The 12252-nt window shown below is 37.4% G+C and overlaps 1 protein-coding gene across 1 annotated transcript in view; it reads right to left on the bottom strand.

The window, feature by feature from the left end:
• Positions 1-2852: 2852 nt before the first annotated feature.
• gfra3 (GDNF family receptor alpha 3) overlaps positions 2853-12252 on the bottom strand; it is a 109996-nt gene continuing 100596 nt past the window's right edge. The window contains exons 7-8 of the mRNA XM_072396314.1: positions 11534-11670; positions 2853-4131 (exon numbers count right to left, since the gene is read on the bottom strand). Coding sequence (XP_072252415.1) covers positions 3913-4131; positions 11534-11670 — 356 coding nt within the window. The 3' untranslated portion in view covers positions 2853-3912. The remainder of the gene's footprint in view (positions 4132-11533; positions 11671-12252) is intronic.

Below are 12252 nucleotides of genomic sequence, written 5' to 3'. Positions count from 1 at the left end.
ACATCAGTATTTACTGTGCAAACTGCTTAGGTGAGCGTCTCTTTTCACAGTTTCACTGATTGACAGATTCTTTGTGTTCAGACAGAAAAGCCTTTGAGATTGTGCGTCTGTTTCTCAGCAGTCGAATTTAACAGTAACACCCGAGGAGAGAAAAGAGGTTAAAGAACACCATGGGCCTGCCATCCCTCTTTCCATGTCTGCTCTCATCTTTTATCTCTAGACTGTTTCTTCTGTCTTTCTCCTCTACTTTCTGCTTCCAGACTTTTCTTGCTCTCCTCATTCTCCATTATTGCGTTTTTTTCTCTTCTTGAATCATTCCCTATTTACTTTTTTGCTGTCTTCTTTCTAGCTGCATCTTCCCATTTTCTCCTCTTTTGTTTATGTTCTTCTCATGCCACATACAGTCTTCTCTCCATTCGTTTCATCTTCTATATTTTCATTCACTTTGTCTCCTGTCTGTCTTTTCTCTTTTTTCTTATGCTTTTACCTCTTTTCTCTTCCTTACATTCCTTCATTCTAATATTCCCAATGTTCATGTTTTGGTTCATCCCCTCTTCTTGTCCTTGTCTTTATCAAATTTAATTTTCTCTTCAATTTCTCTTTTTTCTTTCCGCACCTCTTTTCTGCCTTTTCCCATTTAATTTAATTCATCCTTCCTACTTCTATTGTCTCCTCTCCATAGTTTCCTCTTTTGCATTATTCTCTCTTCTTCATGTTTCATATTTGTTCTCTTCCTTCCTACTGTTTGCAAACTTCTTTTCCTCCCTCACCTTTTCCTTTTTCTTCTGTCCCTCGTTTCCTCCATCCTCTTCTTTCTGCTCTTTCCATTTATTTTTTCTCCACTCCCCCTCCCTCCCTCCCTTCCCCTTCTTTCCCTCTCTTCCTTTTCCTTGCCCTCCACTGTTGCCTGTTTCAATAAAATGGAAATTAATTTTACACATTCCCCTGAAATAAGAATGAAAGAAGGAAAAAAAAAACGTGTCAGCAAAAGATTTATATGACACAGAAAATCAAGAGCTGGCGATTCTCTTGGCTATATTTGTGAGCTAGGGCTTCTGTTCTCATCATAGTGCCTCGTTTCTAATTGCAAAATATACCCATACACACATGTGCGCACACACCCATCCACAAGCACACACACTGGCTGCCCCAGAAGCCTGTCAGATGATAAAGAGATGTTCACAGGGACTGATTATCTGCCTCCCAACTTAAAACAAGCAAAGCATCAAATGCATAAAGAACACACAGTGACACAGCCTTATTTTTTCCTAATTTCTCACTCATGCGTCACACTCTCTCCAACTCTCTTTATTTTGTCTATATCAAATGTAGCATGTTTTTTCTTTTTTGCCTGCTGGGAATCTGTTTGATTTGTTCTGCCATTTTATTTTAGAGCTCATAATGCCAGGTGTATTGTTTTTAATATGACAGTTCTATTCATATTGGTGCCTTTAGCTGCTCAGGTCCCAGTCCTGAGTCACCTGGGAGGGAGACACAGACAGTGAAAGGGCAATAAAGAGAGAAGGAGCTGCATCAGCTCAATGTATGTTAGGCAGCATGTGTGTAAATATGGCTGGGGGTATGCAGTGTTGGTAATAATGAGTATAACAGCGTTACTAACAGCATTATTTTTTTCAGTAATGAGTAATCTAATCAATTACTTTTCCCATCGTTGCAACGCCGTTGCCCTTACTGAGAATATGAAGTGGCGTGTTACTACAGGTTGAATGAAGCGCAAAGTGTCAGGTTTTAGCCGTACATTAGCTGCCTGCAGGGATGGGGATGATGATGATTGGCTGGGTGGGCGGATCACGCCCCGCAGACGCTGTCCCACCTCTGACCGCCAAACACAGCAAGACAGCGACAATGGCGACGATCCAGGGGAATTCAGAGGTAGCATCCTCAAAATGAAAGTATCAGCACTACTTCTCATTTTAATTAAAGGCAAGAATGTTTCTGTAACATGCAGCTATGTCCAGGAGAAGACTTTATCCACGTCTGCCTCAAGCAACTGGAACCTTATGAAGCAGCTCACATCAACACATGCTGACACGGCAGGCTGCGATCTGCTGAGTTCAAATAAATACCAAATGTTCTAAAATACTGTAAGTAGTGTTTTTATTCTTCAATCCGATAATATTAACATCTTTGACGTTAAAGATGTTATAGAATGTAATAGCGTACAGAACATGAAAAATAATGTCACAGTTACTTTGCTGAGTAACTAATTACTCTTACAATGAGGTAACTGAGTTACTAACGCAATCACTTTTAGGGAGAAGTAATTTGTTAGTTTAGTTACACTTACAAATAACTTACTTTTTTAAAGTAAGATGACCAACACTGGGGGTATGCAACATGTAAAGCTGTGCTGACATAGATGGGAATGATGAAGTGAAGGCCTCAAATTATAACAAAAAGCTTTGCCCAATTTTTTTTTGGGCATTTTTTTGGATTGATGCCTTCATGCAGGTACAAAAAGAGAACACATATCACATACTTGGAATCTGATGCTCATCAAACAGTGAGGGACAAAAGTGTCTCTTTTAGGATGAACTAAAGAAAGGTAAGTTGTGTTCTATGGGACAGTTATCGATCAATAAATTAAAATATTCCACTTTTTTTTTTTTAAAGAATAAAAGGGGTCCTGACTGCACCCGTGGGGCTTTTCTGTGTACGTGAGATATTCACATCTAAGCACATAAACTACAAGTTGGCAGAGTTTCTTTGTTTCTGTGAATAGTTTCTTCATTCACCATTTGCTTATTCAACAATAATAGCTCAACAGCTTTTATTATGGTGGTCAGTGCAATGTAACTGTTAAAAGCAGCAAGTTGGTAGACATATCAGTGTTTATGGATAATAATTTTTATTGTGGTCTGTTCCATTAAAAGAAGTACTGGACTTTGGAATCAAAAATCTGCATCATTAAGATAATGTTGTCCTCATTAGTTTCTAAACATTCAAGAATGTTTTTCCTATATAATATTCGGTCATTAGAAGTATGTCAGCCTGTTCAGCTTTCCTTTTCCTGGCATTTTTAATTTTAGAAAAACAAATTAGGCCACATCAAGGATTGTTTCTAGATGCCAGCATGACAACACTGATGGTAGCTTGTTAGTCATTATTTTGAATAAAACAGGTTGCATAAAAATAAAATAGGTTTCAGTATTAAATAATGAATATATTTGAATAAAAGTAAGTAACATCATGCTTCCTCTATTCATACAAATTCTAAATTATTCCCAAAAATGTTTGCTGCATTTTATAGTAGTCAGAATGCTAATACATTAGCACAGACAATAGTAAAGGGATTCATGAATGGAACAGTAACAAAGATGTCCAGCTAAAACCTAGCAGCACTCAGATATTTTTTCATTGCAAAGGCTCATTTTAGCATAAAAGCATTGGGTTTCATCTTAACATTTTGAAACATCTGTGTTCTTCTGTTTTGCCATCAACGTACACTTTACCAGACCTCAGATTCTAAAGTTAGGCAAGGGGACAAATGTGAGAAGCTGCTTACAGTTACTACTGCTAATGCATTTTAAAACAAAACCTGTTCGTATTTATGAGATGACAGTGAATAAATGTTTTTTAACTGGACATATTATTTGCATGGGTTGAAGGTATAATATGAATGTACCACAAGTATGTCACCTGTACTGACAGGACAGCAACACCCCACTCCAATTCCTGTCAGATCAAATTAGACAAAATGAGTTTCTTATGTAAGAAAGGAAGAAAGGAAGGGCAGAAAACACAAATCAAGGAGATTCCACTGACAAAAGGTCAAGTCCGTTTCTTCACTATACTTGTTATACTTTTTCAGCAATCAGTTAAAGATTGTGGGCCGATCCATTCTATGTAAATGTGTGTTTGTGTGTCCTCCTTATACCCTCTGTTCCTGATCTACCCCCAGCAGAGGGAAGCAGACAGAAGCAGAAGGAGCAGTAGTACTGGTTCAGTTGGGTTGGTGGTGACAGACGCACCCGCCCCTGTCCCAGAGGAACCCAGGTTGGAGACAGTGGCCTTCTCCGAGTAAAGCGGGATGATATCAAACTGGCCACCTTCATCGCCCTCCTCCTCAACTGTCTGTGTCAGTTCCTCTTCTTCCTCACTCTCCACCACCTGTCATTGAGCAGAGTGAGTAAGTGAAAGCTGCTGTGGCATGTACTAGCCTAAACGACTTCATGTTCTACAGTTTTAAAAAATGGTATTGCACGTGCGATTTTTACACAGGAAACCAAATGTTATGACCCATTGCCCAACAAAATGTCCATTTTTCTTACACTCCAATCTTGCCCTTTCTAACCCTTTACCATGCGTAAGGTCAACTAATTGATACTAATTGGTATAACTAACTGCAATTGCCCATTCTCTAAAGGACCATTTTTTAATTCCCCTTTCATATGTCACATCACTTTGTTACCACAAATAAGAAATACAAATAATAGCGTCTAATCTTTTAGACAACAGTAAGCTCCATCTCTAACATTGCCCTACTCTTGCTTCGACAGCTGTCTCCTCTCTCCCGTGTTTACACTGGTGGTTATCCCACGATCATTAACAGTGAGGCTTCTCCGGGAGAACCTCTGTTACACGTAAGACACATATCCGTCTTCATAATCAGATGGGTGAAAAGTGTGTCATGATTAATAAAATACTTCAGTTCAGACAGATTACACTGCTGAGGCTTGCAGCAGCAGACTTAAGCATTCTCACTTAGTACTGGATTTATTAAAACATCCGGGTTAGGAAGAGTTTACTCAGAATGTGAGCCAAGAGACCCAGGTTTGTCTCCATATTAGTTGATATTCTTTATATTTAATCTTGTTTTAAACCACTATTAAACCTCTGAGTTGCGATGTACAGAAAGCTAGTTAGAGAAATGTTAGGGATTCGGGGTATTGTTAGGTGTCCTCTTGCACTCACTGAGAAAATTAAAAGCATGTAAACCATTAACTCAATTTGTAATCCAATGCTAATCATTGTTAGGAGACTTATTTTGACAAATATGCACCTCAACCATTGTCATGTATTTTTATTAAATTGTGGGAGAGATTTTTTTATTTCTTCACCTTAAATGTGTTGGCCCTATAGCTGATTTCAGAATTTCTTATGCTCTATAATATTACATTTGTTTTCTTTATAATTTAACAGTGATCAAAAGACCTGTTTTGATAGGTATGAGACTGTGTGGATTATGCTTGTCTTTAGTGTTGAGGGCCCAGCTGTTTTTCTTCAGTGATATGCAAAAGCATCTGGAGGAGCTCAATGCGCGTTCTAGGGTACTGTGTGCAAACTGTTATTCCACTGATCATTTTAAGCCCCTCTCTAAGCTAATTAAAGCACTGTCTCTCATACTTTCTTGCAATTTGCAATCTACATTTTTGACTTATGCTGTTTGACTCTCTGTCATCTCTTTTGACATTTGCAGAAAGTGTTGATAGGGCTGTCCCATATAACATGAAAATATTTTGTGTATTGATAGTTAAACCACTTCTCATGTCAATTAGTTTTAAGTGATGAGTTTGTGCCTCTTTTTCTGCTTTTAAATATACAATGTAAAATATTCATCGTTATCTTCACCCAGCTTCAACTTCACATCAAGCTGCATTCATGTAGATTGAAGATGGGAAGTCAAAACTGTTTTGCTCTTTGCTCCTTTTTGCTTATATCCTGACCGGAAAATATGACCTTTGATTCATGTTCTTTCATTTTTCCCCTTTAAGAAGATGGAAATGTTGATTTCCCCTTTGTCACTGGATGCACTATCATCAGTCTTTCAGCTATTGTAAAAATAAACTTTAAAACGCTGGTGAAAAGTATCCCATGTGGGCTGCAATGCTTAGCGTTAGCTTTTAAAAACTACAACCGATCGTAGAGGAATGGACCTGCTGTACAACACAGTGTTTATGAAGTCTATGTCCGACAGAAAGATTACATTTGCCTAGTGGCTGCTGTTGGGTTACTTCAGCATTCATATCTGTGGTGCAATGTTACCCCAGCCTGAGTAAATTCAGTGCATGACTCACAATGAGATTGCTGTGGTGTTCTATTTCTGTGGTATACTATGCAAAGCATGACACAGAGATTTGATTCAAACCTCAGAAAATTGTATTAACTTGTAAAAAAAAGGGCAGCATATGTCTCTGTGCTAAATAACAAAATAACTTTATTTAAAGTTTATTTTTTAAGTACATTCAAAACACCAGTTTGAGTGCTCTTCATTAAGAAAAATGTAAATGTAAAAAAGTCAAGTAAATTTCTTTTAAGGAGCAGCCGATGTCCAGTTTTTCTATTTTTTGTGCTTGTAGTTATAGTTTGGCGATAACAACATTGTACTATTACACCAAAGAAGAAAACTGCACCTGTTACAGAATCAGCTAATTCCACTTCCAAGGCAGATAACTCTGGGACTAAATGGGGGGCTCAGACCACCCCTTTTTATGGGATAATTGATTTGCTCAACTGGGTACTGGAAAGTCAGAGTTGCGGTAAATGCAGCATTTGATGTAGCCATAGCTCTCATTCGAAGCATCTTGGCTTGTCAGAGGCATCTGAGCTCTAGTAACCAGTTACGTCTTCAAGGTTAATGTACCACAAAAAATATACACTGTTGGATGAATAAATACATGTAACTCATGAGAATTAAACACAGACTGGTGTGGTGGTTAGCAACATCGCCTAACAGCAAGAGGGTTCCTGGTTCATATCCAACTGTCCAGAAACGTGCATGTTAGGTTAATTGACTATTCTAAATTGACCCTAGGAGTCTTATTTATGTCTGTGTGGCCCTGTGATGGTCTACACCCCGCCTTTTGCCCAATGACAGCTGGGATAGGCTTCAGCTCCCCCACAGCCCTGAATTGGAATTAAGCAGGTACATAAATTGGATGGATGGATGGAATTAAACATGTCTTTAATTAAAATGCATTTTATTCACTATATTACCTTGGGGTTAATAGAGGGGAACTGGGACTCAAACATATGTATGTCTATAGACAAAGAAAGTCCACATCCACAATAAAAAAACTCAATAACTCACAATACTTGTTTACCTTTTTTTAAACAGCTTATGATGTCCCTTTTGGTTTATGTTCATTCATACATAATGTACCATTTTTGCCCAACATTCCTCCTAACTGAGTAAAATGATTCTAAAGTATTTAAGTGGTAGCCATGACACGAGCTGGTTAAATGATCTAAATGCTTCCTTTATCTTCTCTTTGAACACAGGAAACACTGGACAATCCTTTAGGAAAGGAGATTAAATAATATTGTCCCATAATTCTTTGAAGACACAAAATTTTAAATGATTGATCATTTCATACAATGGTACTAAATATGATTAAATAATTCATAGATACATAAATGCATATGACAAGAAGGTGAGTCCAGCCTGTGATAAGAATATATGTCACTTTTGTGGATTCTTATTTCCTCATTTTAAAATATCAACAATGAATATTTAATATTTTAATATGATATAAATATTTCTATATTTTCAATATTATATCCTATGATACTAAGTTTATATTTACAACACAACCTGTGTGAAATAATATGTTAGATCATTGTGTGGTTTATTAATAAAATTAACTAAATGCTTATTAAAAATACTTTAATTGATTTAATCAAAAGCAAATGTTTTAGCCCAACTGAAATTTCATTTGGTTTCTACTGTAACTAAGCTTCTTACAATAGTTAATAAGCTCTTCTTTATTTTGCCTTAGATTTAAATTTTGTATAGTCACCACATCTGCTTTATAAATGTGAAGATGAAAGTTATTATAATTTCTACTAAAACAAGACCAGGTGTAAGTATCAAATGTCAGAAACATAAAGAATTACAAGAGAAATGTTAAACATATTCTCCATCATATGGTTGTTTGTCTCTCCAAAATTTAGAAGAACTTACAATTGAGGGAATAACTTCTGAAAGATTTCTGTTTCTAGTTGTTCTAAAACCCATCTAAGTTTATCTGGTTTACAGTTTTACACTTTGTACTTCAACCCAACAGTCACCACTTGGTACTATAGTTTTTCAAAACAGACACTGATGCAAAAACGTTAAACCTTTCCACACTGGATTTCTCTGGAATCGTACCAGGCTATCTCTATCATTAAAATGGAACCTGCTGCCATTTTAAAAGCATGGCTGTCAATGAAGAGCCCATCTGTTACTGCTTTGGTTTATGCACTTATTTTACATTGTGCATCTAATGTAGTTACAGCCAATCATTCTGAGAAAGGCTCAATATCACTGATACATTGTCATGAAGTTTTTTCTACTCTATAAATAACAATTTAAATATTTGAAAAAATAAATGATCCTGCTGAGGTTTTTCAAATCTCACTCTGACACAGTGATGGACACAAGCAATATACAGTATTTCAGTATTTTTCACAACTCTTTCACTTTTCTCCAGTGTCCAGCAGGGTGGTTTATGTTGACCTTACAGCTGTGACGCTCTCACTGACTCAGTGTCATTTCAATGAGTAGGCAAGATCACAAGGGCTTGATCTGGATTATTTGCTCATACATAATCAGTGGATGTTTATTGTGACTGATGATGATGTTGATTCTCGTACTAGTACGTCGGACCTACTGTCCTGTGGGTCCATTCATACTTATTAATCAACAATTATTTGTTAATACCAGGTTAAAATAAAGTTGTAAATTGTAATTCTAATTTGCGTTCCAATATAAGTTTACATTTTCCCACTATGAATTAAATACATCCTATTTTGTGTTTTTTTTAGAAACATTTTTAAAAAAAGTTCCTCAAAATTTTCATAAAGATTTTTCATAAAAGGTTTTCAAGTGTGTTTTGTCTGAATAACTGTTTAAATAAAAAGTGAATGTCTCAGCAAATGAGAACATAAATTGGCCACATCAAAGTGGCCTTAGAAACACATCCCAAAGCAATCTGTGCTTTTAAATTAGACTTTTAAAAATTATGTGAAAAATCAATTTGGAGAAACAAGCAAAAGCTCATCGGAGAGACTAAATGTGCAGGTGAGTAACAACCAGAAAAGATGTGGAGCACCTATGGATGGGGTGTAGCGGGGCTGGACTGGAGGTGTAAGGGTGTGAGATTGAATGAGAGAAAACAGAAGTAAAAAAAGGATGGAGGGATTTAGGAAAGGACAGAAGGCTGAGAGGAAGGGGAGGATTTAGGGAAATAAAGAGAAAGGGAGGGGAACATATGGGCATGAATAAATTCATAGTAATGAAGAACTCCTTCCAACCAACACCTCATCTAATCTTCTCACTGGGAGAGGGACAAAAAGATGAAGAGAGAGTGAGCGAGTGGAGGAGAGTTGGAATCCCCTCTTGTCTGCTGGCCCAGATTATCTCTCGCAGCGAGGCATGCTAGGTACCGAGGGCCACACAAACTGTGGTCTGGCTAAGGTTTTAGTAGCCAGGACAGTGATTGGATTGGACCATGTTTACTGATCAGAGCTGGACAAGGGCAGCCAGGAGCTGAGGCTCTAAATCAAAATTAGTCTCTATAACACACTATTGGCTTTAATAGACACAGTCAGGACAGTTGAACATTTAGTTTGCTCATAGTTGACGTCTGACTCTGAACACCTCACCAGCCACATGATGAAAACCAAACACCATGAATATATGTTGATAAAGAATTGAATTTCCATACAGTGGTTACATTCACCCAGCTATTTTTAACATCTGTGAAAAAAGTGCTGTCTAAGTTCCTAATTCTGAATAGGTCAGGTGAAACTACTATTTTGCAACACATCCTGCCGTCTAAAAATGTTTTTTGCTGGCAGACCTTTGTTTCAGTAATGGAATTTATGACAACCTTCTGCATGTATTACAAATAATGGATCTTTGATGTGAATGTGGGAATCAGGCCTGGAGAGCAGGTCACCACATACTGAAAGCATTCAGTGTCTTATGTAATGAAAAAAAACACGCTCCTCTAAAGTTTAGCTGTAAAAAATCTTATATCATGCAATCATATGAAAATGTGTTATTCAAAGAGGTCAAGCATCACAGTGGTAAACATAACCCTGCACCAAATGATCTGAATCGTGTTGATGAGATCAACTCAAAATATGCGAGAATTTCAGCCAAAAAAAATGTACTCTTTTAATTTCTGAAGGTTTGTCTTTGCATTACATTAAAACCAGATAGAATGCATTGTACAAAGCATTCCAACTTTTCTGGACACTGATTGTATTTTCTAGGTTTAAAGTTGAACCCTTTAACCTTCAGCTCAACCACTGAATAGAAAACAGTAGCAGCCACTATATCTTAAGGTTGGATATATAGAAGTTAAGTAAACTCGACTGAACCATCTCTACCTTTTCATCTAGCAAGCAAGCAAAGTTTATTTATGTGGCACCTTTCACAGATAAAAATAACAACGTGCTTCATAAAATCATATATAAATATATCATAAATAATAAATAACAATACATTATGAATAAAAACTAATACAAGTTAATAGAATTAATAAACATAAGAGCAAAACACACACAAAAAAAACAATAACCCCTTCGTCCAACTACAAGCTTATTTAAACACCCAAGTCTTTGGCAGATTTATCCAGCGTGAGGAAAGAGGGAGTGCATTCCATAATCTGGCTTGAAAGGAGCGTCCCCTCGAGTCTTAAAATCACTGCTTGTGTGCTAGTGTGGAACCAAGCAGTCTCTGCTGGGCTTCTGTTGACTTTTCTTTTGAGCATTTGGACTGGCCCTGTTGGCCCTTGACCAGTTTTTGGACATGTCTTTGGACCTGTTCTGTTTTTTCTTGTTTGAACTATTGTTAAAGAAAAGCTTTCTTTCTGTTTTATTTCATAGAGTTTACTACCCTTGTGTATTCAGTTGAATTTACTTTCTTGTCACACCTGGTTTCCGTTGCTGATTGCCGCACCTGTCACTTATTTTCAATTCACTCCCTCAGTACATATTCTCCTTGATTCTCACGGTTCATTGCTAGTTAATTTATTGTCTTCTGCCGTGCTCTTTTTGTAAGTTCATCGATGCCTTTTGCTTTGGCGTCAAGTGAGTTAGTCAATTCTCCCATTGTTCTTTTTCTCTTAGTATTTGTTCTTCTCATTTCTTTTCTCTAAGTTGTTCTAATATTGCCTTGGCAGCACTTTTGTTTTCTTCTATAAAAACCCTATTAAAAAAGCCTTAGTTCCACATTTGACAAGCTCTTGTCTGATGTCTGCATTTGGGTCCTCCTTCCATGAAACCCATGACAAATGGTAAATGGACTGTGCCTGTATAGCTGACCACTTAAAGTATGACAATGATAGATCACAAACCTTCAGATAAAGTAAAAGATTTTAGTGGGCTTAACAAGCTTAAAAATATTAGTAATGATGGATATAAAGCTCTGTAATAAACAAAAGATACAAAAACAAGTCACACACAGTGAGACAGTGATATGATGGGATCACAAAAAGCATCATGAAAACTCATACAATAAGAGTCTGAAAGGTAAATTAAAATATGAAGATATTGTGAATGATTACCAAAGCATACTCACATCATTAGTGAGCTCAGGCAGGTGGTTGTTGCTCAACAGCTCATCCTCCTGAACCAGTGGAGAAGGTCTGGGAGCGGGAGGTTGAGTGGTTTCTGAGGGCAGCGAACTAGGGCTTCCCATCCAACTGATTGAATTACCTGCATGGAGACACAACACAGCACCTTTCAGTGTGTGTGTGTGTGTGTGTAATCTTGCTATACTCTGCTATACTTTGTGAAATCCAAAAGCTGGGAATACAGCATACTTTAGAGGTCTGAGTAGGTTTGTGGGGAAAAGAATGGCAGAACACACACGTTTAAATGACTTTTCACGGATGATTACTAAAGTAGTTTCATTCAGTGCGGTTACATGAGTGCCATCGGATTGGATTAATGGCTAAATTACAATAAGATTGAGTTATTCAGCTCATGTAACAAGCTTAATCCGACAAGAAATTGAATCGGATCGGGTTACTTGGATCAAATTAAGACCCCGGGATAACTCGATCCAAATGCCCTCCTGAACGTGCATGTAGACGACAGTGGATCGGATCGAGCGTTCTGCACATCCTCCAGATTTTTCCCGGCGATCGTCACCCGGAAGTCGAAGGAGACGATATTCCTGTTGTTGTCGTCAGAAAGAAACAAACAACGCGATGGAGAATGCGCCGTTGTGCATCGCGTTTGTCCCATAACCAGCTCATCACAAATGTAGAGGGACGTAGCTTCATCTCGCTCTGC

Source organism: Leuresthes tenuis, unplaced genomic scaffold (genome assembly GCF_036924035.1).
Source record: "Leuresthes tenuis unplaced genomic scaffold, fLeuTen1.0.hap1 SCAF_11, whole genome shotgun sequence".
Classification (NCBI taxonomy): domain Eukaryota; kingdom Metazoa; phylum Chordata; class Actinopteri; order Atheriniformes; family Atherinopsidae; genus Leuresthes; species Leuresthes tenuis.
Note: the sequence above shows the minus strand (reverse complement) of the source record. Positions and strands in the feature narration are given on the sequence as shown.